This window comes from Colossoma macropomum, unplaced genomic scaffold (genome assembly GCF_904425465.1).
Source record: "Colossoma macropomum unplaced genomic scaffold, Colossoma_macropomum, whole genome shotgun sequence".
Lineage (NCBI taxonomy): Eukaryota > Metazoa > Chordata > Actinopteri > Characiformes > Serrasalmidae > Colossoma > Colossoma macropomum.
In genome coordinates this window covers 16,982,188-17,008,874 of record NW_023494797.1, presented here as the reverse complement: position 1 = coordinate 17,008,874, position 26,687 = coordinate 16,982,188, and the positions used below count along the sequence as shown (strand labels likewise).

The 26,687-nt window shown below is 39.7% G+C and overlaps 1 protein-coding gene across 2 annotated transcripts; it reads left to right on the top strand.

The window, feature by feature from the left end:
* The first annotated feature begins 1,232 nt into the window (after positions 1-1,232).
* Positions 1,233-21,491, top strand: LOC118817614 (pancreatic secretory granule membrane major glycoprotein GP2-like). 2 transcript variants are annotated; one of them, XM_036584443.1, is made up of 12 exons: positions 1,233-1,476; positions 3,184-3,277; positions 3,712-4,235; positions 8,933-9,200; positions 10,425-10,511; positions 12,579-12,887; positions 13,761-13,966; positions 14,363-14,514; positions 15,691-15,939; positions 16,116-16,275; positions 21,110-21,176; positions 21,344-21,491. In XM_036584443.1, exons 2-12 carry the CDS (start codon positions 3,214-3,216, stop codon positions 21,361-21,363), a joined length of 2,106 nt encoding a protein of 701 aa, XP_036440336.1. In that variant the 5' UTR covers positions 1,233-1,476; positions 3,184-3,213; the 3' UTR covers positions 21,364-21,491. The 2 variants fall into 2 exon arrangements, with proteins under 2 accessions (XP_036440336.1, XP_036440335.1); XM_036584442.1 differs by lacking the exon at positions 1,233-1,476 and adding an exon at positions 2,943-2,988.
* Positions 21,492-26,687: the final 5,196 nt, after the last annotated feature.

Genomic DNA, 26,687 nt, shown 5'->3' with positions numbered 1-26,687 from the left:
TTCTCACCATCCAAGTAATCCTGATGACGCTTTATTTTGAGTGGTCCTTTTTAGATGAAACAAACGATCAACAGACTCTCAGTAACATGTCAAAAACATATGAGGGTTAGGATTAGGGCCAGGGTTAGGGTTAGGATTAGGTTTTGGGTTGAGGTTAAGGTTAGGGTTAGGATTAGGTGTTGGGTAAGGTTGGTAAGGTTAGGTTTTGCTTAATAGAAGTCACATTAACAACACATCTACTTGATGTAAGTAATGTATCAACAGAACATCTACAAGATATTTACTTCAGTGTATTCAGACGCTTCACTACAGCTACTTCACTGATATGTTTAGTTTATTGATCATCTACAAAGGACCACTCCAAATAAAGTGTTACTGTAATCCGAAACACATTCAGTGGTGTTGAGATCTGGACTCTGGGGTGGTCAGTCCATCGTTTAGCTTCTTTGTTTGATGTGTCCGTCTCCTTTTCTCAGTGAGGTTCTTCTTGAACAGCTACACATCCTTTCAGACCCACAGCGCTGAGTCGTCTTCTCACAGTGGAAGGATGGACAGAAACACCTGTGGATGTTTTCAGATCTGAAGCAGCTTGATTTTCTCCTCTCTCTCAAAGATGAAAGCTTTAAGTGCTGTTTATCTGATGGGGGCAGTTTTGGGGTCTACCGGGTCTTCCAGGTGGTTGTTAGCAGAACCATTTTCTCTGTAGCTTTTAAGCATTTTTTTAGCTCACGTTCGGGAAACTCTTGTTTTTACTTGTATGTAATCTTGGCGATATTTGGTGATAGGTTAGAAGCAAAAAAGTTGTTAAAGCACTCATGTGAAAAGTAAATCCTTACAAGCTGGATTGACGTTACTTAAAAGCCCATGACCTCATATTACTTTTTATGTCTGTGCCTGGATTAAGTCTTGTGGAATGACCAGGAATATTAATAATTAACATGATTCATTATTAGCACCAAGATCCCCAACAGTTGTTTTAAAACCTTCAGATCATTCTAAACAGCCACACCTTCTCTTGTTCTGCTATTGTCCATGGCATTATTCAAAAGGAAGAAATGTTTCAGAGGGCCAAGAGGTGAAAAAGTTGGCTAGGATGGCGTCTGAGTCCATCTCAAAGTGTGCGACAGCACAATGAGCTGCGGATAAGTGTGTTGACAGAAGGTTAGTCTGATGTGTCAGTGCAGAGCGAGAGTGAAAGGCGTTTTGCTGTGACTGTGCCACTCTGATGGACTGATTGCTGTGAGGGAAAGGCATTAAGACCATCAACACTGACTTACATCTGCATATTGACACAAGGTGCACTGATATAGATCACTTTCCTGACCATGACTGGAGCCTCTTTACATCACAGTTTAAATAATTACTAATTAACCCCTTTTGTCCAGTAAGTCTTTGTCCAGTAAGCCTCCACCCTGCTTCAGTGGTCATATAAATACAGCAGGCTGGCACAGCGGTGACAGACAGCTCCACTGACGGGTAAGTCACTTCCATTATTATTATTATTGTTATTATTATTATTATTATTATTATTATTATTATTATATTGCAACTGTTTTATTTGATGTTAATTCTTTTACTGTTTTATTCTAGTAAATAATTTGATTATTGATAAAATATACTTACTATCTGTGCTGGTTATTTCATTTTAATTGTTCTTATTCTATATTTTGTTGATATTTTATATTTTATGCTTGCTTTCATTTTAAGCTGTTATTTTTTATTTTTGTTTTATTTTTTATACATATTTATTTTAATACATCTTTTTGTCTTGATGATTTTCATTTGTTTTAGTTGGTAAATTTAATTTCACCTTTTTCCAATCCCTTGAAATTTGCTCGACTATATTGTAAATGAGGGTGACCCTCAATGTAAAGAGTCGAAATAAAGGTGTATTGATTGATTGATATACAGTACTTTTTAAAGGTCTTGGGTACCTAAGCAAGTTTTTAAAACTATTTATCTGCAGTAAACAAGGAAATTCCACTGATTTTTTTTTTTCAAAATATCTGCATAATTACATCATTAAGATGTAAGCAGAGTCATTCAGCGTGGTTTGGTGTGAAGTGCTCCATTCTAGAGGAAACTTACTGGGTCAGAATTGTTTGCAGTGGTGGTGATGGGAACCAGACGTCTGAAGAGTTTAATGCCTCTAAAAAGTCCCTCACAGAAAGTTATTACAGAAAGTAGTTATCAATACACTCCCTGATGCCTAAGACACTTTTTACGATATTTACTGAGAGAAGATTTTGTCCTGCAAGGTATTTCTTTTGATTATATTCATGGTGGAGAGATACATGCAGGGTGTTGTGAGGCAAAATAATAAAAAATAATTAATAAACATATGTTTTCATATTTATTTCTATTTTACCGTCATCAACATTCTACATAAAAACTCAAGACACATGTGTAGGTGCACTGGTGGTTTTGTATAGTAAATAAAATGGCCATATTTGTGACCCCTGGTTCCTGTCGCCACCACTGTAAAGAAATCTGTATAGAAGAAGTCTGTACGTTTCTCTACAATGAACCATTTCACATCAAACCACTCTGAATGACTTTGTTTACATCTCAACCACTGCACTGAAAATAACAAACTAGGCATTTTAAGTTAAAAGGGTTAAATAAATAATTCTTGTTGTGTTAACTGTTATTAGAAGTTCACTTAAATCACATTTCCCAAAATTTTTGGGCAGGCGAGTGAATAATTACACCATTTTTTCGTTCTGTCTTTCTTTCTTTCTTTCTTTCTTTCTTATTTCTTATTTCTTTATTTATTATTTTTTACAGTGTGGAGGTTGCTTTAAAAAGCACATCTCATTCGCAAAAATGGTTCTTATAACACGATGCAAAGAACTTTTCCTGGCACCTTTTTTTGAATAAAGTACATATCACACCACATCGATAACAGTGTATTTAGAATTATATGTTACTGTTCATAATAGTTCCAGCACCCCACCGCGACCCAGAAGGATAAGCGGTTTAAATGATGTATGTATGTATGTATGTTCATAATAGTAATTGGTACAGTAATGTCATTGAAATAATAAAAGCAATTCTCTTGTGATTATATCTGGTTGTATAATCAGGGCAGTTTTATCAGATTAGCTTGTTTGATTATGCTAATAATTTCAAAGAACAATCTCTTATCTGTGTTGTTGACGTTTTATTTCTCATTTAATGCAGGAGTGACTACTGAACCGAAAAACCACAATCATGACGGCATCTCAGCTGATCCTGGGGCTGTTTTTCATCACAGCTTTCACTTCTTATGTCTCAGGTTAGTAAATGCTTAGTAACACATATCTTTTCTCTCTCTCTCTCTCTCTCTCTCTCTCTCTCTCTATCTATCTATCTCTCTATCTATCTATCTATCTATCTATCTATCTGTAAAGACCAGGTATGTTAATCTAATTCAGAACAGTCCGCCAACCAAAAATATCCAACCAACAATGATCCTGTGGTTCGAAACTGACCACTTATGAAGTACTAGAGTGCCGCAGAACTGATTAAGATATGTGCCTCATCTTAAAGAATGTATCCTTGTTTGATTTCCAGCTAATCTGTTCCATTAAAATAGAGCTTCAAAAGGTGGCTGATTAGTATGAGTGGCAGAATCTGAGGTTCTCCTTTAATATTTAGACTTCTTTTTCATCACTGTGTTACCTGGTTCGGTAGTTCTGACTCTCTGTGCCCATGTATTGTCCTCTTTAGGTTCTGTGGTAACGTCCTGCGATGCGTGCCACAAGTGGGCATCCTGCACTCCCATACTGAAGGCCGGTCAGGCCGCCTCCTCTCAGCACTCCTCCAACTGCTCCTGCACTAAAGGCTTCTCCGGAGACGGCATGTCCTGCTACAACACCACCACCTGCAGCGCAGCCAGAGCCTCCTGCTGCCCGGCTGGCTATCGCTGGTCAGCTGAGCAGGGCTGCGTGGACATCGATGAGTGCTCTGCCCCTCAGAGTCCGTGTGTTGCTCCACTTATGTGTGCAAACACGCCCGGATCATTCACCTGTCTGCTGCCGCAGGTTAACGCCAACCCAGTCTCAAACCCGCGCCTGGTCCAGTTCAGCTGTGGGCAAGCGGTCTGTAACCTGGGCCAGGACTGCATCACTGTCAACGGGGTTGCCCGATGCGCCGACCCGTGCCAACACTACACCATCCTGGAAGATGCGTGGCGCTCCACGGACTTCAAGACGAATGGCACAGTGCACTGTGACATGGGTGTGAACTGGCAGGTAGGAATAGACTGATCCATACTCAGGGATGGGGGAGTAGCTTAGTAGCGCGCTACTTTTTGTAGTTAGCTACATATTTTTGTAGCTAATAGCTGTAGCGCCTACAAATTTTTGTGTAGCTTTAACGATAGTTTTTGCTACAATTTCCTCAGGCGATCCACGCAAAATCTGAACCACAGAACGCGGCCTTTAACTGGGCTGGTGGTGACTGTGCAATCCTGACTGAGCCGTGGAGAGCTCGAGCAAACGGTCATGCGCCGCCCCCACGCGCTGACCACCCCTTACAGGCTTAGCTCTGGGGTCGCAACCAAAGCATTTCATATTCATTTTACCGTCTTGGCTGTAAATTAGTCTCAGTGTGTGCTGATGTGCTAGTATAGGATAAAAAAACATCATATAAACGAAAACGCTGACTTAGGCCCAATCCAATTTTTTCTTTTTATCCCCACCCCTTGTTTTCGAGTGTCACCCTAACCCCTTGGAATGGAGTTACAAAGGGTAGTGGTTGAAATCTTGCCCTACGAAATGGGACCCTCACATAAAAAAAAAACAAAAAAACACTGCTTCATTAACAGCTACTAGCCCTGCTCTGTAGGTGACCCGGCCCGACTGCAGTTATGGGAGAGAAGGGAAAAGTTCAGCAACATCACCGCTGGGCATCATATGCTTATGCTTTCAAAGAGGTGGTATAAGACAATTATTTACTATCGCCCATCATTCTTTGGTGATATGAAGCTGAAGTCAGATATTCACCAGCTTCTTGTTCAGATTTTCCCGTTCCACCTTAAATGGTGCAGCATTTACATTCTGGCACTTCAGGCGTCAAAACTGCTGGACTATTCAAGGTGGAACGGGAAAGTTAGCTAGCTACCGAGCCATTAGCATACTTTTAGCGATTTTTTATGCTTATTACGAAGAAAAGGACCATAATACATTGAAACGACATTAAACTAAGATAATGGTTATCGTATTTTTTGTAACAGAAGAAATTCTCGCGTTTGTGGGTTTCTTTGGTCGCTCGCGCAGCCATCTTGCCGGTTTTTCTTTTTGCCCTTATATCACTCTTTTTGGAGTGTCGCCTCTGAAAAACCTCCGTTTGGAGGGCCATGTAGCCCTAATACTTTGCTCTATCTCAACAAGAATTGGGACACCCTACCCCTAGACATGAACGCGCAAAACAGAGGGCTAAGGGCTAAGTGGTAGGGGCGAGGGGTGAAATGGGATTGGGCCTTACTCTGCTCTGCTTTAAGCTGTAGCTCAGCTGTAGCCACCTTTCTCGCACATCAGTCAGGAAACTTATATAATGTATAAATATGTAAAATGTCTCTGAACGTTCAGGTTTTTCCTTGGCTGAAGTCAGATTCTCATTAACCAGCTTCTTGTTCGACCTGTCCCATTCCACCTTAAATGGTGCATGAGGAGCCATAATGTATGTTACTGCTGCACCATTTAAGGTGGAACGAGAAGCTGACTTCATATCTTAGTGTTTGACAGTTTCTCGTTGCAGATTAATCTGTATCTGGAACCCAGCTGGAGTGATTATAAATGCAAATAAGTCCATTCGTCTCCAAATTATTGATGTTCATCTTAAATCTGGGGACAGGTGTCTTATGCCTCATTTTTATATGAAATTTGATTTGTTCTCTGTGAGCGCTGTCACTGAATTATGGCCAATCAAAATCTGCCAAGCTCCGCGTTATTTTCTCAACCCTCCAATCACCGCTTATTAATTGTTGCTCTCCGCAGTTACTTCAGTAATCAGCACCTGTGGCGTTCGTAACCAGCGTTAAGACTCCGAGCTCCTCAGAAGTGTCTCAGGGTTTTATGAGATTCAAAAAGTGATGAAACGAAACAGCGAGCAGTGAGAGGTTCTCAGCTGACCTCAGTACAGCTGTGGCTTGGCCATAGACTGAACTGCCTGCTCTGTTTGTCTCTGTACGAGATGCTACACAGCCCAGAGAACCAGAGTAACTTTGACTTCTTGAGATGTTCAGGAATGCAGCACACATGCTATAAGATAACATCGCTATGGCAAAAATGTAGCTAGCTGAGAGTTTATGAGCACAATCAACACATTAAGATTGTAAAATGAAAATACTATATTCAATTTTTTTGCTTGGACTGCTGGTAATGTGGCAACTCAGCATGCTTTAGTCCAGCTCCAGTAACTGCTCAGTTTAGGCTACAGGCTCCATAGTCAGCTATATTAGAGATTAGATGTGAAATTAAAGTTATATAGTGTTACCTACTCATAACAGCCTACAAGCAACATGAGACAGTTCACTGTTAACCAGCATATTGAAGATATAGTATCATGAAGCAAACATTAAGAAGTCAGCAGGTACATTAGACTATATTATGTCTCATTAACTATATGAGTAGCCGCCTTTCCCTCTAGCTGGGCTTTGGTACAGACAGCCCTTTTATAACATATATGTTTAATGTGTGCTTTTACAATAATCAGTGAGTACAGAGATGCAAAAGAGACAAGCAAAGATAGATAGAGAGCGGTAAATGAAACAAAATCAACTATCGCCTGATTTAATGTAGGTTTAATGTATTTTTTTAGCTGAAATTAAACATAAATAAATAGTTAAATGATTAATTAAACTTAAACAGGGCAATTGAAGTCAAATAAGTGCATGGAACATTAATAGCACTTTATGGAAAAACACAGGGATGAAGAGGGAACAAATGAAAGAAAAGGGTACATAACAGTTATAGATGAGTAAAAAAGGAGCAGTGATTGAATAAAAAAAAGGAGAAACTTATTGTGGCTGTAATACTCATATTTGGTAGTTATTTTAATCACAATCAGATGTAAGTAACATTTCTGTAAAATGGACCTCACAAAAATCTGATCCTAGTTACGGCCCTGTTAGCAGTTGTACGTTAACTCCAGCATTTAAGACCGTTAGTGTTAAAACTGTGTTGAACGATCAGCAGAGCTTTATTTTACTGCAAAGGAGGATTATTATTTTACCTAAAAATCTAATTCTGCCGTGGAGCCGTAACAGGGCAGTAAAAGAGCCGCGTGTTGCCGACCCCTGCCTTAGCTAAAGTGGACAGAACATTTTCATAATAGACTATTACTAATAGTACTCCGCAGAGCCAGGGTCTCTGATAAAAGTGTTGAAGTGTTGCTGAAGTTTAACAAAGGACTCTAAATGTCATGTCTGTAAATATCTTGCTGAAATGTTTAAATTGGAGCAGTTTTATTTTTAACAGTAGACAATTGCACAAAATTGTCTGGTTTGTATTCAGTTGTTTTTGTTGAGTTTTGTTGATTCTTCACAAACATTCTGACAATCGTGCTTTGAAAGTAGCTAAAAAGTAGTGCACTACTTTTCAAGAAGTAGCTAAAAAGTAGCCACTACTGCTTTTCTCACATCTCTGGCAGGAAACTTTTCTTGTTTCTTGTTTCTTGTAAAGTGTCTCTCAATGTTAGATTTTTTATGAGGCTGAAGTCGCTTCTCATTTGCCAGCTTCCGTTCCACCTTAAATGGTGCCGCACTTACATTCTGGCGCCTCAGGCACCATTTAAGGTGGAATGGAAAAATTAGAACAAGAAGCTGGCGAATGAGAAGCGACTTCAGCTTCATGACTTTTTAGTGTTTGTCAGTTTCTCGTTGCAGATTAAACATATCAGGAAACCAGCTGGAGTGATTATAAATGCAAATAAGTTCATTCATATCCAAATTATCGATGTTCGTCTTAAATCTCTCGTTGCCATTTCGTTAGCTACTAGCTAGACGAGATTGTTGTTTGTGTTGCTATGGTGATCAGCAGTTTGTGCGCCAACCTTCAGGGTTAAAGGGTGAATTAGCAGTTCTACATTAACTCCAGCATTTAAGACCAATTATTGTTAAACTGTGTTGAATGATCAGCAGAGCTTTATTTTACTGTAAAGCGGGATTATTTTATTTTTACTAAAAATCTAATTTGGCTGTTGAGCCACAACAGGGCAGTAAAAGAGCTGCATGTTGCCGACCCCTGGCCTAGAAGAACCACTTTGGTTCCCTAAAACCCACATTTGATAAAGATATTTGTGAAATATCCTTTAAAGGTTTAAATAACCTTCAAGCTATCAATTTTAGGGCTCTGTAGAACCTCTTTTTAACCTTTATGCTATTTGGAGGATCTTTAAACTTTAAAAAAACTTTAAAACAATGCCTCTCTAAGAAACTATCCATCAAAACATTCATTAGAGAAGCCAAAAGTGGTTCTTCTGTGGCACTGCACAAAGAAACCTTTGTGGCATCTTTATTTTGAAGAGTGCAGTAATGTGTACTTTTGTTTTAATTAAACTGAATTTGTATTTAATGCTGAAAAAAGAAGTAAAGGTGTAATATCAGATCCTTCATCAGATGTTTTCCAGGCCTATTCTGATATCAGGCCTAATACCAGGATATTTCAGTCATTTAACATGCATCATTTTTGAACACCAATTTCTGCTCAATTGTTATTAAAATAATTAATAATCATTATTAAAATTACAGGTCAATGTTTAGTTAGTACTGATGCAAAGACTTTAAAGTTTTTACTGATGTTTGCATTTATCAGTCACAAAGATTAGCCCTTTTATTGTGTGCTTTTACAATAATCACAAGTGCTGGAGTTTGTGCTGCCACTAGCCTTAGCGTTACTCAGTATCGGAGCAGAAAGAAAATCTGTGGTATCTCCATCTCTGCTTACAGGGCTGGTACAGGATGTATCTGGATGGCGTCAGCGTGCAGATGCCTGAGAGGTGCATCCAGCCCAGGATGTGTGGCACCGACTCCCCTCTCTGGCTGAAGACCCCCCATCCTGTTAACTCAGACGGCGTGGTGCAGGGCACTGTGTGCGGGAGCTGGGTGGAAGGCTGCTGTAACTTTGAGTTCCCCATCCACGTCAAGGCCTGTCCAGGAAACTATTACGTCTACAAGTTTGTCAAGCCGCCCCTGTGCTTCCTAGCCTACGCCGCCGGTGAGCTTCTGAACTGACACTGCCGTTCAAAAGTCAATGTTCTCAATCATTTAAAACTAGATAAACGAGTAAGTAGGAAAGATGAAGAAATGTGTCCAGAATAATAAATAGAGCTGTAGGATAACTGAGAAAGCTGTATTACATTGAGTTATGACAAAGTTAATATCCAGACTGCCTCACATTTCAATTTAACAATGTAGATGTTGGTTTAAAAAGCTTCTTCACTTTCACACATCTCAATTGCAAAAATGGTTTTCCAAAGATCCATTCACATCGATTCTTTAGATAACCAAAAGTGGTTCTTCTATAACACCGTACAAAGAACCATTTCTGGCACATGTATATTAAATAATGTACATATCACATCATATTTATAACAGTATATGTAGAGATATATATTACTGTTTATGATAGTTATTAGCACAATAATATCATTGAATTAATAGCTCAGAAGCAATTAACTTGTAAACGTGTCTAGTTATACAAACCGGACAGTTTTATCAGATCAGTTTGTTTGATTATGATAATTTTAAACAACAAACTTTCACCTCATACACACACACACACACACACGCACACGCACATTTTCCAAGTCGCTTATCCTTCTGGGTCGTGGGGGGGAGCTGGAGCCTATCTCAGCGGTCATAGGGCGGAAGACCCTGGACAGGCCACCAGTCCACCTCATATATGTTATTGAAATTTTTAGTTTCTGTAACAAAACTTTTTTATACTTCCAAAAAGGTAACTATAACTTATAGGAGAAGTAAAAAACTTGCTTAACTTTTAATGGAAGTTAATGGAGAATTAATTTAATCCAAGTCATTTTGGAGCATTTCTATTGGTCCGTTCATCATGCAATTTTAATACAATGCAAAGAGCAACTCTCAAAAACAGAAAACAACAAAAAAACAGATATGAGGTTTTGTCGCAACAGTTGCGATACATTAGTATTTTATATTCAAAAGTTATTTATGTGAAAAGTACATTTTGTACAGTAGTGCACATACTCAGTAATGATCTGTTTGGCTGTTTGGGGGTCAGTGGGCTGGTGGTTCAAACCTAATCTGAACCGTATGCATTGACAGCTCTGAGGTTCCTGCCCTTAACACCAAGTTACACATTCTCAGCAGCTGTATCCTGAATAAATAATGATTAAAAAAGAGTAAATGTTTACATTCATGAGCCGCTCAAGTTCACCAAGTCCTTGTTGTTGTCTTTGGTTAGATGCCAACACCAAGGTGTGTGCAACATGCAGAGAGGGAACTTCCTGTGTGAGCGCTGACAAGATCACCTGGACATGCCAGACTCAAGGTGAGCTTTTAGCACATCCCAAAGTTCCTGTACTGTGAACAACACAAGATAATATTTAGTCTCACATTTAATCATTTACAAATCCAGGAATCGACTTGGATATTTTTCATTAATATTAACAAATAAAACATTTCTTCCTGTAACTCTGTTATCAGATGAACTAGGACACCACCCTTTCTCTGTGTGTGAAATGTTAAGACTCTGGGTTGAGCTGCTAGTGAGCAATGAGAGGTGAAAGTGGAGGGGAGAGAACCCCCTGCTGTGAAAAACAGCTCATACCTCTCCACAAATATGGCCATGCTGAGATAAAACAGATGGCTGTAGTTTTTTTTCCATATCAAATAGTTCTGTACAACTGATACAATAAACAACAGCCTTTAAATACAATAACTACACTAACTTATAAATGTGACTACACTAATATAGAAGACTATACTAACCATATTAATTTAAAATGTGGACTTGCTCAGTCACCTACAAGGACAAAAATCCTGTTCACTTCACACACATTTCCATCAAAATATATGTCATCAATGTTATTGAAGAAAACAACGCGTAGTTCAACTGAGGAACAACCACAACAGGCAGACATTACATTCTCTATATAAAGAGTTTAAGTAAAGTCTCACTCTGACTGGACAATGAATTAAGCATTTTAGTCAAAATACAATTTATGTTGAAAGATCTAGTGTAGAATTTAAAAATATAATTTTTTTAAGAAACACTGATCATGCAGAATCATTTTTCAGACTGAATGTCTATAAAAGAAGCCTTTAAAGCCGCAGTTCAGAAAATAAATGATCAATTTCTTACCTCAAATATAATTAATCAGACAAGACAATATTTCAGTCAGTTGGGCCAAACAATGTTATGTTGAGAAAATGAGTTAATTATCTTGTTATCTTGAGACAACAAAAGTTATTATCATGAGATAACAAGTAACCTATCTTGTGATCTCAAGATAACAACTTTGTCAAGACAATATTTCAGTCAGTTGGGTCAAATTATGGAAGTCTAAAGAGACCATAAGGTTGTTATAATTTTCTGGATTGTTATTTTGACAGAACGAGTTAATTATCTTGTTATCTCAAGATAACAAAGTTGTTATCTTGAAGTAATGTGTTAATTACCTTGTTATCTCGAGATAACAAAGTTATTATCTTGAGATCACAAAATAAGTAACTTGTTATCTCGAGATAACAAAAGTTGTTATCTTCAGATAACAAGTTACTTACTTTCACACAATAATTTGTTATCTCAAAGACAACAATGCAGAATATTATAGGACTTGTGTATCGAAGCACGTCACATAGCTAAAAAGTCATATTACGCCGTAGTTACTGAATAATAGTTACTTAGTATGTAATAAGCCTGGGACGTTAAGGGGTTAAGCAACATCAGGAGTGTTCACTGACTTATATGATGCTTTGGTTATTTTAAACTTCCGTTACTTGTTAGCTACATGTGTTGACTGATCAACTGCATTTGGAGTGAAGAGAGAAGCTACACATGCAAATTAGCATAAATTTGAGTCTTTGCTAAGCTATTCCTTTAAAGCAGAGGTGGACAACTCTGGTTGTGGTGGCCCAGAGACCAGAATAGTTTGGTGTTGTCCTGCTTTGTGACTTTGTCGGACAGTAAGACACAGAGGGGGGCATGATTCTGTTCTGTCAAATGCTCTTTATCAAACCCAGCAGCAGAAAGGCACATACAGAGCACTAGAACAATGAGGGAAGGCACCATTAGCCACATGCTTTACCCTAACGGTGACCAACCCCCAACACAAATACCCCGACACAGAATATCACAAATAACACCTACATATAACTTAAACTAACAGACAACAGTTAAACAACACAAATAGTTGCATGCTTACCATGAGCCTTTGCATGTGGCCATCTGCATAGCCACACTTCCAGAGTCAGTTCCCCAGAGTTCCCCGTAGCGGGTCATTACAAGTTGAATCAGAAAGTAAATCGCTAAATTGTGCAGGCCTGTTGCCCAGCACTTCTTTAACTACATTATTTTAAATACAGTACTGACCTTTCTGAACCTCCCTGTCTTCAGACCCTGTCCGTCTGTCCGGAGGCAGTAACAGGTGTGAGGGCAGGGTGGAGCTGTACCACAGCGGTCGCTGGGGCACGATCTGTGATGATGACTGGAACATGAACGCTGCAGCGGTGGTGTGTCGGCAGCTGGGGTGCGGGAAGGCTCTGGCTGCTCCTGTCAACGGGCGCTTCGGTCCCGGGAGTGGCCCCATCTGGATGGACAACACGCAGTGCCAAGGCACAGAGGCCTACCTGGTCCAGTGCAAACACAACGGCTTTGAGAATCACAACTGCGGTCACTATGAGGACGCTGGAGTGATCTGTGAAGGTAAACAGTTTGTTTACTCTGTGTATAATCTAGCATAACAATCTAACATAACATAGACTATATCTAATCTGCACTCACTGTCCACTTTATGAGCTCTGTCTACCTTATAGGTCCACTATATAACGCTGCAAAACTTCTGATCCTTTGTTTTTCTACAAATTCCATTTGTCACATTCTATATATATATGTCACATACATATATAAATATATACACACACACACACATACACACACACACACACACACACACACACACATATATATATATATATATATATATATATATATATACATATATATATATATATATTTATGTGGATGTATGTTATATTATATAACTATATTTTACATATAATTGTAGGATTATAGTATGTATAGCACCTTTTTGATCAATCCATGCATAAACTTTCAAAAAGTTAACTGTTTTTAATTTATCAGACATCTCTCATTGTTTTCTATTATTGTTGAGTATAATTTGTAACACTATGTTAAACTAACGCCACTGTGTGGAGGCTGTACTTTAGCCTGGCTAGCTCTCACTGTGAGTTACTTCTATGATATATGATATATATATATATTACAGAATAACTACAATTTTACCAGAGGGTAAGTAAAACAAAAGTAAATTCTATGACTCATACACACAACCCAGTAACTGAAAACACTTACAATTAAAAAAACAGGTGCATCTGGAAAACTGTCATATTGCAGTCGAAATTCACAGATGAAGATACCATGCGGATACAAGATGAACCTATTTATGAACTTCCATTTAATGTTACCCCGTGTTTGTTTATGCTCCGCTTTGCGCGTCACATTACAGATCTGAGAACTACTCAACATTAATACTTCCCTCTGCTGTTTCCTTCTCAGAGCCGCCTACGGCTGTTGTCCCTCAGCTGGTTTGTAACAGGACCATGATGAGAATTGGTGTGCCAGCTGTCCACAGAGGCCCCAATGCTCTCAACATGACCTCGGGTCACCTGGCGGACCCCACCTGCATGGCCCAGCGGCTGGTGAACGGCACCGTGTGGTACGAGGTGCAGAGCCGAGCAGCCGTGTGCGGAAACGTGCTGAAGGTCAGAACTCCGGCTTCCTTTTCTCTCTGTTTGCCCCCCTCTGACACATCTGACTGCGGTCACAATGAGATTAATAATTACCCGATGAGTCGAATTAGGTGTGAGAGCAGGAAAACTACCAGATACAGTGCTGTGAAAAAGAATTTGATTTCCTGATTTCCTCTGTCTTTGCATATTTGTCCCATTAAATGGTTCCAGATCATCATACAAAATGTAGCACAAGACATGAGAATTTCATTTATTGAACGAAGAAATAAAAAGCAATTGACCCCCTAAACTTAACTGGTTGTGTTACCCTTTGCAGCAACAACTGCAACCAAACTGAGAGCAACAGAATGTGCATGTGTTTTCTTGACTATAAGATGAAACAATTTTTTTATTGTTTTCCTTCCACAGATCAACAGTACACACGCTGTCTACTCCAACACCCTGTTCCTCTACCCTGCAAACAACAGCGTATTCTCACTGCCCACGGGCTTTCCCTTCTCCTGTGTTTACCCCCTGGACTCCCGCATTAGCATGGACATCGCAGTGAGACCCTACCTCTCGTACGTCCATTTCCCACCTTCTCTCCATTAGTTTGTGCTGTGATATTATTTTCTAATACTAAGTTAATTTAGCTATTTATCTTTTGAATATTTTAACCCATATATGTCTCACTGTGTTAAATACTAGAAGGGAAATTCCATCGTCAAGATGTTAATAAAGTGATTCAGAGTGTTTTGATGTGAAATAGTTTGTAGTACAGAAATTTACTGTTCATGTTTTAGCCAAAAAGATTATCTCAAAACTATTATAAAACAATGTCTCAGGCAGCAGGCAGTGTATTCATAACCATTTAATTTAATAACTTTCTGAGAGGGAGTTTTTAGAGGCATTAAACTCTTTAGACAGCTGGTTCCCATCACCACCACTGCGAACAACATCGCAGTTTCTCTAAAACAGAGCATTTCACACCAAACCACTCTGAATGACCAGTTCATTTCCAATATATCACTATTAGACCATCATCAACATTACATATAAACACTCAGAAGACACATGTGGAGTCCTGGTGGTTTTGGATAGCAAATAAAATGGCTAAATTTGTGTTAAGGACATCCTATGACCACCACTGTAAAGAAAGCTGAGTCTGTAATTTTCTCTACAATGAACGAATTCACACCAGACGACTCTGAGTGACTTCATTTAGCAACGAAAAAATGGTGGAATTCCCCTTTAAGTGCTTATTTTCATAACTTTATTAGAGCCCCTCCCTTGTGGCTCTACCTTGTTGGTGCGCAGTTAGATGTACACAGTTAGATCTGTTGATGTACAGTTTGTGTTAGGCTTCCTGTAGCCTTTCACCAGTGGTCAGTTTCTGACCACAGAGCAGCTCTTGGCTGGATTTTTTTGAGTGGGGATCCACTCTCAACCCAGCATTGTATAGGTTTCTGTAATTGTACACCTTTGTTGTGAATCTGTAAGATTTATGTTTCTAATAAAGTGGCCCGTGAGTCGAAGTACAAGGTAGGTGTTTCTAATAAAGTGGCCAGTCATAGTGTCATAGACTCATAGTGCAAGGTTGGTGTTTCTAATACAGTGGTCAGTGAGTGGAAGTACAAAGTAAGTGTTTGTAATAAAGTGGCCAAGCAGTGGAAATACAAGGTAGACGTTTCAAATAAAGTGGCCAGTGAATGTACAGTGCCATTAAAATACATTCTCTTATGCTCTGTGCTATGCAGAATGCAGGAGATGGGTCTGGTTGGTGTTGGCCCTGGTGCCCGTGCCTCTATGTCCCTGTACCGAAATGCTAACTTCACGGCTGTGTACCCCCCTGGGCCTGTGGTCCTGCCGGTTGGTGCTCCGCTCTATGTGGGAGTGAACGTAGAGGAGGTGGAGGCTTCTCGCTTTGCTGTGATTGTGGACGAGTGCTCCATTACAGACACGCCTAACCCTGATAACTCAGAGAGATATCTGCTTATTCAGAACCGGTAAGCCCTGTTTAGTATTGGGTCATAACAGACTACATACAGTCTGGATTTCATAATCTGATTATAATATCTTTGATATCTGTTGTAGTACAGCTTTTAGTCTGTTGGTTCTCAGGACAGACCAGCTTTACTGGCATTTTTTTTTTAAATATTTTAAAATATTCATGTTTTTTCAGTTGTCCCAGTGACCCGCGTGATGTGCTGGTGATTGAGAATGGGGTGTCTCTGCAAGCACGCTTCACTGCTCTGCTCTTCCTCTATGAAGGAAACTATAACGACATGTTCCTCCACTGCCGTCTCAGCCTGTGTGACCGCACCACTGAGTCCTGCAGCACGGTATGGTCAGATACTTCACTAATGCACTAATCCAGTTAGGCTCCAACTAGATTAGAATGTGGCAGGAAAAGGACATCAGAGCATATTATTCCATTCTTATCACGTTAGACTGGTGTTCTGGGTAGCACTGTCGCCTCACAACAAGAATGGCCTGGGTTCGATTCCCGGCCGGGTGACCAGGGTCATTTCTGTGTGGAGGTTGCATGTTCTCCCCATGTCTGCGTGGGTTTCCTCCGGGTACTCCGGTTTCCTCCCACAGTCCAAAAACATGCAGTCAGGCCGATTGGACATGCTAAAAATTGCCCCTAGGTGTGAGTGAGTGTGTGACTGTGTATGTCTGCCCTGCGATGGACTGGCGACCTGTCCAGGGTGTATCCTGCCTTCCGCCCAATGACAGCTGGGATAGGCTCCAGCACCCCACCGCGACCCAGACGGTTAAGCGGTTTAGATGATGTATGTATGTATATATAAAGTAATTTAAAGCAGTTTGATGTGAAATTGTTTACTGTAGAGAGACTAACTGACTCAGATGTCTTTACAGTGGTGGTGATAGGAACCAGGGGTCACAATGTCTACAACACAAATAGTCATTTTATTTACCACCACTGTGAACAATTCTGACTCAGTAAGTTTCTCTCGAACTGAGCATTTCTCACTAAACCACTCAATGACCTTGTTTACATCTAAACCATTTAATTATGCAGAATTTCTTTTTAAAAAATGGGTGGAATTGCCCTTTAAAGGCGTAAATATCTTGCTGATCTCTCTAATCATTGTAGCCCAGGTTTACTGCAAAACATCTAGGATCACTTACAACTCAGTTGATTAAGGATCCTTTTCATACATACACCATGTGGACCCAGACGGCCCGTCTAATAAGTGAATTCAGCTATTTAGCTGCACCCACTGCTGATACAGGTGTTCAGTTGTGCACACACAGCTTGTATAATCTCCACAGAAAAGCACTGGTCACCATGTGCATTCCCAAAAGGGATAGATGTAGTTGATCAGCCAAGACATGTTTAGTGTCCAAATGTTGCTTCTTTAGTTTAGCGCTGGAGCTACGAGGCTAAAGATGCTAACCAACACTAGAAGTCAATAGTCACCCAAATCTACGCTGCATCCAGCTTTTCATTAAGGTGGTGCAGACTTGCTGGTTTAGGACACAGTGTGACTTACTGTGAGCTGGACCTAACGTCACTGGGTAGCTGGACGCTGTGGGCAGTCGTTTTAGACTACAGGGGTTGAATTTTCACTCCCCTGCACAATCTGACTCCCCTCTGTGTGCACGCATGTGAAACAGTCACATAGACACTGGATTACGTGCACGATTTCTGTCATTTAGTGCAAAAAATCTGCTACACCATGAAGGTTTTTATTTATTTATTTTTATAGCTCACAGTAAGTCATACTGTGTCCTAAACCATATCAGTAAGTCTGCAAAACCTTAATGAAGAGCTGGGTGCACTTTGAGTGGGTTAAGATAAGTTTATGTGCAGAAAAGATTTTGGTGACTGCTGACTTCTAATGATTGTTAGCAATGTTAGCGTTGTTCCAAACAAAAGATTAGATTAGATTAGATTAGATTAGATTCTACTTCATTGTAATTGTGCGGAGTACAGGTACAGAGCCAATGAAAAGCAGTCAGCATCTAACCAGAAGTGCAAAATACAGTATTATTTACATATAAAATGCAGAAGGACGGTAAAGGAGTGGTAAAATATATAGATATGCAAGTATAAATATAATAAACATATTTATATCGATCAGGCATAAAATTATGACCACCTCCTTGTTTCTACAGACTGTAGTCCATCTGTCTCTCTGCATACTTTGTTAGCCCCCTTTCACCCTGTTCTTCAGTGCTCAGGACCCCCATGGACCCTCACAGAGCAGGTACTATTTAGGCGGTGGATCATTCTCAGCACTGCAGTGACACTGACGTGGTGGTGGTGTGTTAGTGTGTGTTGTGCTGGTCTGAGTGGATCAGACACAGCAGTGCTGCTGGAGTTTTTAAACACCTCAGTGTCACTGCTGGACTGAGAATAGTCCACCAACCAGAAATATCCAGCCAACAGCGTCCTGTGGGCAGCGTCCTGTGACCACTGATGAAGGAATAGAGGATGACCAACACAAACTGTACAGCAGCAGATGAGCTATCGTCTCTGACTTTACATCTACAAGGTGGACTGACAAGGTAGGAGTGTCTAATAGAGTGGACAGTGAGTGGACACAGTGTTTAAAAGTTCCAGCAGCACTGCTGTGTCTGATCCACTCGGACCAGTGCAACACACACTGGGAATGATCCACCACCCAAATAGTACCTGCTCTGTGAGGGTCCGTGGGGGTCCTGAGCACTGAAGAACAGGGTAAAAGGGGGCTAACAAAGTATGCAGAGTAACAGATGGACTACAGTCTGTAACTGTAGAACTACAAAGTGCACCTATATAGTAAGTGGAGCTGATAAAATGGACAATGAGCATAGAAACAAGGAGGTGGTCAGAATGTTATGCCTGATCGGTGTGCAGAGTGAGTGGAGAGTGTACAAACGTAGGTAGTATGTACTGTGAGAGCAGCACATGTTAAAGAGAAGAAATGGAAAAGCAGATAAATTCATATAATTGTACATAACAATACATCATATCCAACATGATGTCACACTCTCTCTCTCTGAACACACAGTTGATGAAACGCAGGGTTTGTTGGTCAAAACCAAAGTTCTGATGTTCAGATAACCTCAGTAAATATTTAAAACATGTTAGACCTTTTGCAGTTTTGTGCAAACTTTCAGCACATACCATCTTGAATGATGTCTGCTTTGGAGGACAGTACAAATCAAAGGCTTTCAGAAAGCAAGTCAAGTATTGCGTAATGTAGAGTAACATTACACGGCTGATACAACAAAGGCAACAAAAGCTGGACAGACGGCTTATCAAACTGACCCACTGATTAAAGTTCTTGAGCTGGGGTAGCTATAGTGTATATTATTCATCATGTGTTTAGTTATAAGCAGTCCAAAGGAGGAAGTGCACCTACTACTGCATGCTGACCATTTGCTTATTAAAGTAAATGGTCTTTTTTCAAAATTTAATAATCCATTCACTGAGATATAAATAAAGTCATTCAGAGTGGTTTGGTAGGAACCATGGGTTGCCATGACTACAACACAAATACAGCCATTTTATTCACTATCCAAAACCACCAGTGAACCTACACGAGTTTTCTGAGTTGTATATGTGATGTTGATAAAGGTAAAATAGTGATAAATCGAAAGAAATGTGTTTTATTTGGTGCCTATTGTGTAAAGATTAATGTATTTGAAAGGGCCATATCATGAAAACCTGAATTTTCCTTGCTTTTTTCCTCACAGGCCCAAAGTTTTATTACACACTTATATAATCTAAGACCAGTTCAGCCAGTTTGCGTTGAAGTCCCTGTAATTAATGAATAATAAGCCTTAGTGTGTAATAATTCTGGGATTTTAAGGGGTTAATGTAGTACATTAATATTTCAAAACACACCATTTGTTCCCCAGTCCAAATCATCCCTACTGTGCATACTAAGCTGCAAAAATACCCCATTTTGAATTCACTGTTGTTGTCATGTCACAAAAACCAACACATTTGGTTTGAAACACTATTTATAATTGAAGTTATAAGGAGTGTTTCAGCCCTGACTGCTTCCAAAGGGCAGACAATCAGAAGAGAGCTCGTTTCCATGTGTTAGGCTTAAAGGCACAGTAACAAAACAGCCTGTTTAATTCTAAGGGGTAAGGTGAAGTTGTCAAATGGTCATATAAAATACATTATGACTGTTTTTGGTATGTGAACCTACACAAACATTATAAGTGGACCTCAGTGGGGAAAATAATAAAATACAAGAAAAATATAAGATAAATGGCCCTTGGAACTCTTCAGATGTTTGGTTCCTATCACCACCACTGTGAACAATTCTGACTCAGTTTCACAATCTGAATCAGAATCGCTTAATTTGTATGTTACACATACAAGGGATTTGTCTTGGCAAGTGCATGTATGACATGTAACATACTAAACAGATCAGACAGCACACAGGCTATTAACAAGTGTTGAACTAAGGGAAAATTAAAATAAAATACAATAAATAGAATATAGAATGAAGAATAATAATAAAAAACAGCCAGCGTGAAAGGAGCTCAGGAGATGTACATATGAGGTGTTTTACTAGAACAGAGCATTTCACACCACTCTGACCTTGTTTCCACCATTTATTTGAGCAGAATTTTTTTTTAAAATAATATGTAAACAAAGTCATTCAGAGTGGTTTGGTGTGAAACGCCCCGTTCTAGAGAAACTTAAGAGTCAGAATTGTTCACAGTGGTGGTGATAGGAACCAGATGTCCACTCTAAAAGCTCCCTCACAGAAAGTTATTACATGAAATGGTTATGAGTTCACTGCCTGACGTCAATAATTTTACCATAATTGGCTTAAAGTACAGAGCCCTGCTGGTGGCCCCGTCTTGTACAAATAAAAATAATGCGTGGCCACGACTTAGTAAGGCATGATGTCGTTCCCACGCCTTACTAAGTGGTGGGCACAACTTAATTATCTCATTCCCATGCCTTACTAAGTTGTGGCCACACATTAGGATCTCATTCCCACATGTTAATAAGGTGTGGCCACGCATTATTTTTATTTATATGGGATGTCACCAGCAGGGCTCCGTACTACAGCATGTTTTCTCCTTTAATTGACCCTGCATGTGGTCAGACAGGTGTTCCATTATAAGAGCTTGTCATCACTTCTTGTTTTCCTCTGCTGATGATAGACCATCCTGTCCTCTCTCTCTCCTCAGAAGTGTCAGACCAGAACATCTCGTTCCATCTCCAGCCACAGATCTCTCACCATTGGACCAATTTCATGTAAGTCAAGGAAAATTACATTTCCTCCTCAGTGACAACGTCCTGCTTTGATCTAAGTGTTTCAGTGGCATTTCTTTGATGGACAGATAGGTACAGTGTTTAGCTTGTTAGGGCCTATTTTTGAGAGTTGAGCACCGATATCATTTTTGTCATTTTTTTTCTTTCAGGGACCAAAGAAGGACACTAATGTGATTTACATCAGACCGCCTTCAAATGTTCAACAGTCATGAGCTCAGCACATGATTATATGACATAAATCATGCTGAATTTTCTGGAGAGATGCAACTGTAACTCATTAAAGTAGAATTCCACTGATTTTTCATACGTTCTGCATTATTAAATGGTGAAAATGTATATAACGTTTGGTGTGAAATGCTCTGTTCTAGAGAAACTTAAGAGTCGGAATTGTTCACAGTGGTGGTGATAGGAACCAGACCTCCACCTCTAGAAAGCTCCCTCACAGAAAGTTATTACATGAGATGGTTATGAATTCACTGCCTGATGTCATTGTCTAACAATAATTTTACCAAACACCGACACTGTGCAATAAGAGACTGTAGGTATGTCTGTTGGTCACTAGGGGGAGACAAAAGCAACAAATGTGAAATATAGCGACCCCGGTTCCTATAGCCACCACTGTAAAGAGTCGGTAAGTTTCTCTATGAACCATTTCACACAAACCACTCTGAATAAATTTGTTTACATCTAAACCACTGAATTATACAGAAATAAAAAAAAAATGATGGAATTCACCTTCAAGGGTATCGCAGTTAGTTAAACAGGAAAACATTTAGTGCTGTGGCCCTCAGGGGATCAGTTGAGACCACAGAGACCCCACTGATCCAGCAAAAAAACACCTGAACCAGGTAGCAAGGTGGCTGCTGATCTGGCTCAGGTGTGCGAAGAAATGGAGCACAACAAAAATGTGGGTCCACCACCTATCACAATACTTTTCCTGTGTTAGATTTTTTTCTTTCTGGCTTGTGTTTTTAATTAATGCAATAATTTATTGATGAAAAGAAAAACGTGCAAACTAGATGATGTCAATCTGCTTATTTATGCTTCGTGATTTTCTTCAGTAATGAAGGTATTACATTCTACATTTCTACACTGAACCTCCTGTGTCTTAGCAACAGCCATGAGCTCAGCACCGTATTTTAGGGTTGCGTAAATGCTGATGTCTGATGGCTGTAGCAGTCTGCTTAATTGAGTTCGGCTCCCTCTCCCACCCATGCAGATCTCCTCCATGTGGCTGGTGTTTTTCTAACACGCAGCTTCAAAAAGAACCCGCTCAAAGCTCGTTTACATGGTGGTCACACAGCACTGTAAAACAAATCCACACATGTTAAAGTGACCTCTAAACTCCCCTGCAACTGTTTTAAAGAAAAAAAAAACTAAAATAAAGTGGGTGATGAGAGGCTGCAGTTGTGTTTATCGGCCACTGGAGGGAGACAAAAGCAAGAATGTGAGCGGCGCTGTTTCTTTGCTCTGATGTGAGGTTATTTTATATTTGTTTATGGAAATTATGCAGTATACATCTAACTTGTTTACTGATTGTGCTGAAATGAGAGTTCAGTTCATTCAGAGGTGGATAGAGCAGCCTAATAAACCGCACTGAAAGTGTTGTTACTGTAATAAAATAATTCATTAATAGAGTTAATAGGGTAACTTATAGAACTGCAGTTGAGCTTCTTAGCACGTCTACAGTTTGTTTGGGTCTGTTCTTCCCTTTTTGTTATTTGTTATTTGACCCAAATAACATGCTGAAGGCCCAAAGTGAAAGTTCAGAGCTGTCCAAGAGCCACATCAGCACAACACACTGAAATTAAACCCCCCAAATAGATCAATTAAAACATAAGAATTAAATGTGAAGCACTAAAATGGAGCTGGCAGAAAAGTAGTTTAGTATCAATGAAAGTTTTATAGTTATTATTAGAAATCCCTGAAAACTCAACAGAAGTACTTGAAATATGCTAAATATAATAATTTTAGATTTAGATAATTTTATCATTGTAGATTGAGGGAATCAGAATACGCACCTCTATGTAAAAGTTTGGGCACCTGATCAAATTATATGTTTTTCTGCAAATTTTAATACATGGTTCATTTGTTTATTTGCTGAATTTAACATATTGGGGGAAAATAAAACCTAAGATGTTTTAGTACATTATTATATTTTATGTTTCATTGTTTTCAGAAGTTAAATTCAGTGAGTAAACAGTAACTGTACAGTATAATTAACAGAGAAATCTCATATTTAAGTGTGCTCTCTGTGCTCTCCAGATGTTTTCACTTATTTGCACTTAAAAAATCAACAAAATGTGTCATTTGAACAGGGGTGCCCAAACTTTTGCATACAGAGACAGGGGAACAAGCGAGTGAGGAGAGAGTCTTCTTAAGCTTTAACAGACCCTGTAAATGTTCCTGTAAAAGCTCGTGTGAATTTCTTACATATACTTAAAAAAAACAGTGACTCATTTTGATGTAATTAGTGAGGCTGCGTCACTGTTTCCTGAGTTAATCCAGGTTATACGCAGATAACTGCGCTGAGTCTGTGGTGGAGACTGTAAATTACATTTACACACAGTTATGAAGACGTTAAAAAAGACAGACTGAGAGAGAAAGAGAAAGACAGAAAGGAAGAAAAGAAAAGAAAAAGAAAGTGGGAGGGAATGAGAAGGGAGAGGAGAGGAGAGGAAAGGAGGAGAGAATATAGAAAGACAGAAGGTAGTAAGAAAACAAAAGGACGGGGGGAGAAAGAATAAGGGAGGGGAAGAAAAAAGCAAAAAGTAGTGAGGAGAGAAAGTGAAGTGTGAAAAAGTAGAAGTGTGTGAGAGAAAAAGAAAGAAAAAAATAAAAGAAGAGAGTGAGGAGAAAAAGAAGTGTGAAAATGGAAGTAAAGTGTGTAAGAAAGAAAGAAAGAAAGAAGGGAGAGAATAAGGAGAGAAGTCTGAAAAGGTAAAGAAAGTGAGAGAGAGGGTGGTGGAGAGAAAGGGAGGGAGAATAGTGTAAGAGAAAGAACAGAAAGAAAGAAGGGAGAGATGGAGAGATAGAGAGCGAGAGAGAGATGGAGAGAGAGAGAGAGATGGAGACAGAGAAAGAGAGAGATGGAGAGAGAGAGATGGAGAGAGAGAGAGAGAGAGATGGAGGGAGAGAGAGAAAGAGATGGAGAGAGAGAGAGAGAGAAAGATGGAGAGAGAGAGAGAGAAAGAGAGATGGAGGGAGAGAGAGAAAGAGGGATGGAGGGAGAGAGAGAGAGAGAGAGAGAGAGAGAGAGAGAGATGGAGGGAGAGAGAGAGAGGTGAGGTTTTGTTGTGCAGCCCAAACTGAAACAGGCAGTCCTGTAGCTGAAGAGCCTGCAGTGCACACTTTCTTCACAACACCACTAATTGAGGGTGCGGATTAGAGCCGCTGTGTAATTATAGCAGGGAGAGAAAGAGGGAGAGAGAGAGAGAGAAAAAGAGAGAGAGACTGTTGTTTTTTACTGATATACAAACACTCAGCCTTGTGTAACTCTCTCTCTTTCACGTGTTCCAGAACCACCATCATGTGCCTCTGGATCGGATTATCTCTGAGCAGATTTTTAGGGACAGAAGAGTCACTTTCAGGGATCAGAGACACTGACACAGATGAGCTTAGCCAACATTCACAAAGGTACAAACCCATGAAAAGAAGTTAAAGGGCCTGTATCATATCATCTTTCTTGCACGCCAGATTCAAGAAAAATCTAAAAAATATATATATATCGCTGTAGTTCCTCCAAGACAACAGTGAGATCAGATGGAGAGACAAAGGAGACTTTAGCTGAAGTCTCTCCTGCTGCTCAGATGTTTCTCAGATTAATCAATCTGATCAAAAATCTCACATTTTGAGTTTGAGTACACTGTGAAAATGAGAGGTCAGCTCAACTCAGAATAACATAGTAATTGATTACATGGCTTTTCTTGAGTTGACTCAACTTGAGGACACGAGTTCATTTTAAGTTGAGCAGAATTCTCATTTTTTACAGTGTAGAGATCTAAATAAAATCACATACTGTGCTCAGATTTGAAGATAATAGTGCTCATGTGTATCAGCGACTAACCTCTCATCTCTCCTTTATCTCTCCTCTCTCTAATGCTGTTTCTCTGAAGAAATTTTAGGAGAATTGCCAAGAAATCTTATGACAACATTTGATCAATAAAATGTATTTTTTCCCCCTGAGGTCCACTTATGATCTTTGCCTGATGCACCAAAAATGGTCCTCATTCGTTTTTACATGATATTTTCCAGTCTCTGTTTCAATCTCACCCCCCATGACCCAAGAAGAAAATGTGTGTGTGTGTTTTAATCTCAGAATCCAGCAGGTTGTTTTTGTTACTGCACCTTTGAATGCATTTCTTTTTTGTGACATCACAAAAAGAATACATTGTGCTGTTTAGTTTGGCTTAGTTTTTATATGTGGACCGTATGAACTGGAGGGCGAATAATATGTTTTGAAAGTTTTCTTGTGTTTGTATGATATGAGCCCTTTAAATTGTATATCAAAGCACTACTTCAAAACTAACTAGAAACATGTATTTCCTGAAGGAAATGCAGAAAGGCTGCATAGCTTAAATGGTTCCCACTTCCTGCTAGGTTGTTGCTAGGCGGTTACTATATTATCCCAGGTGGTTGCTATATTGCTGCTAGGCAGTTGCCATGGTGTATGGGGTTTTTATTTAGTTGTTCGTAGAGAGTTGCCAAGTGTTAGCTATGTGTTGTCAAAAATGAATGGGAGTCTATGTGAGGAACAAGGGATGAAAAAACAACACGTAGAGGAATGTGGGTCAATGTGGCTGTAGACTCGAGCTTGGGGACATGCCCTGAGTTAGGACATGTAGTTTGGTGGCTGTCAGTCAAAAGAAAAGTCTATGTCTTGTTTGTAGGTGAAAATGAATGGCAGTCTATGAGACGAACAAGGGCAGTGTGGGTCAGTATGACTGTGGATTAGAGCTAGAGGACCTGCCCTGGGTGAATCTATGCATTTTGATGCTGCCAGTCAAAGGAAAGTCCATGTCTTGTTAGGTTGTAAAAATGAATGGGAGTCTATGAAAGGAACGTGTGATGAAAAAACAACACCTAGAAGAGTGCGGGTCAGTATGACTGTGGATTAGAGCTGGGGGGCCTGCCCTGAGTTAGCACATGCAGTTTGGTAGTTGTCAGCCAAAGGAAAAAACAGGGCTGGGGGTTGGGCGAAAATGAATGTAAGTCTATAGGAGGAATGAGGGATGAAAAAATGACACATAGAGGAGTGCGGGTCAGTATGGCTGTGCAGTAGAGTTTGAAGTCCTACACTTAGTGAGTACATGTTGTTTGGTGGCTGTAGGGCAACGAAGTAATAGAGTTTGTGTGGTGGCGAAAATGATGGATTGATAAAGGGGAAAAAGACAAGCAGATGAGTGCGACTTGCTCAGGAGCCTGTCCTGAGATAGTATATGCAAAACGGTGTCATCATAATTACATTCTAATAACATTCAGCACTAAAATTAC

What these genes read in the sequence shown, in the direction of transcription:
- LOC118817614 (XM_036584443.1), top strand. Translation starts at nt 3,214, where the DNA reads ATGACGGCATCTCAGCTGATCCTGGGGCTGTTTTTCATCACAGCTTTC. An exon ending in CTTCCTAGCCTACGCCGCCG is followed by an intron (nt 9,201 to 10,424) that starts GTGAGCTTCTGA and finishes GTCTTTGGTTAG; the next exon opens with ATGCCAACACCAAGGTGTGT. An exon ending in CGCTGGAGTGATCTGTGAAG is followed by an intron (nt 12,888 to 13,760) that starts GTAAACAGTTTG and finishes TTTCCTTCTCAG; the next exon opens with AGCCGCCTACGGCTGTTGTC.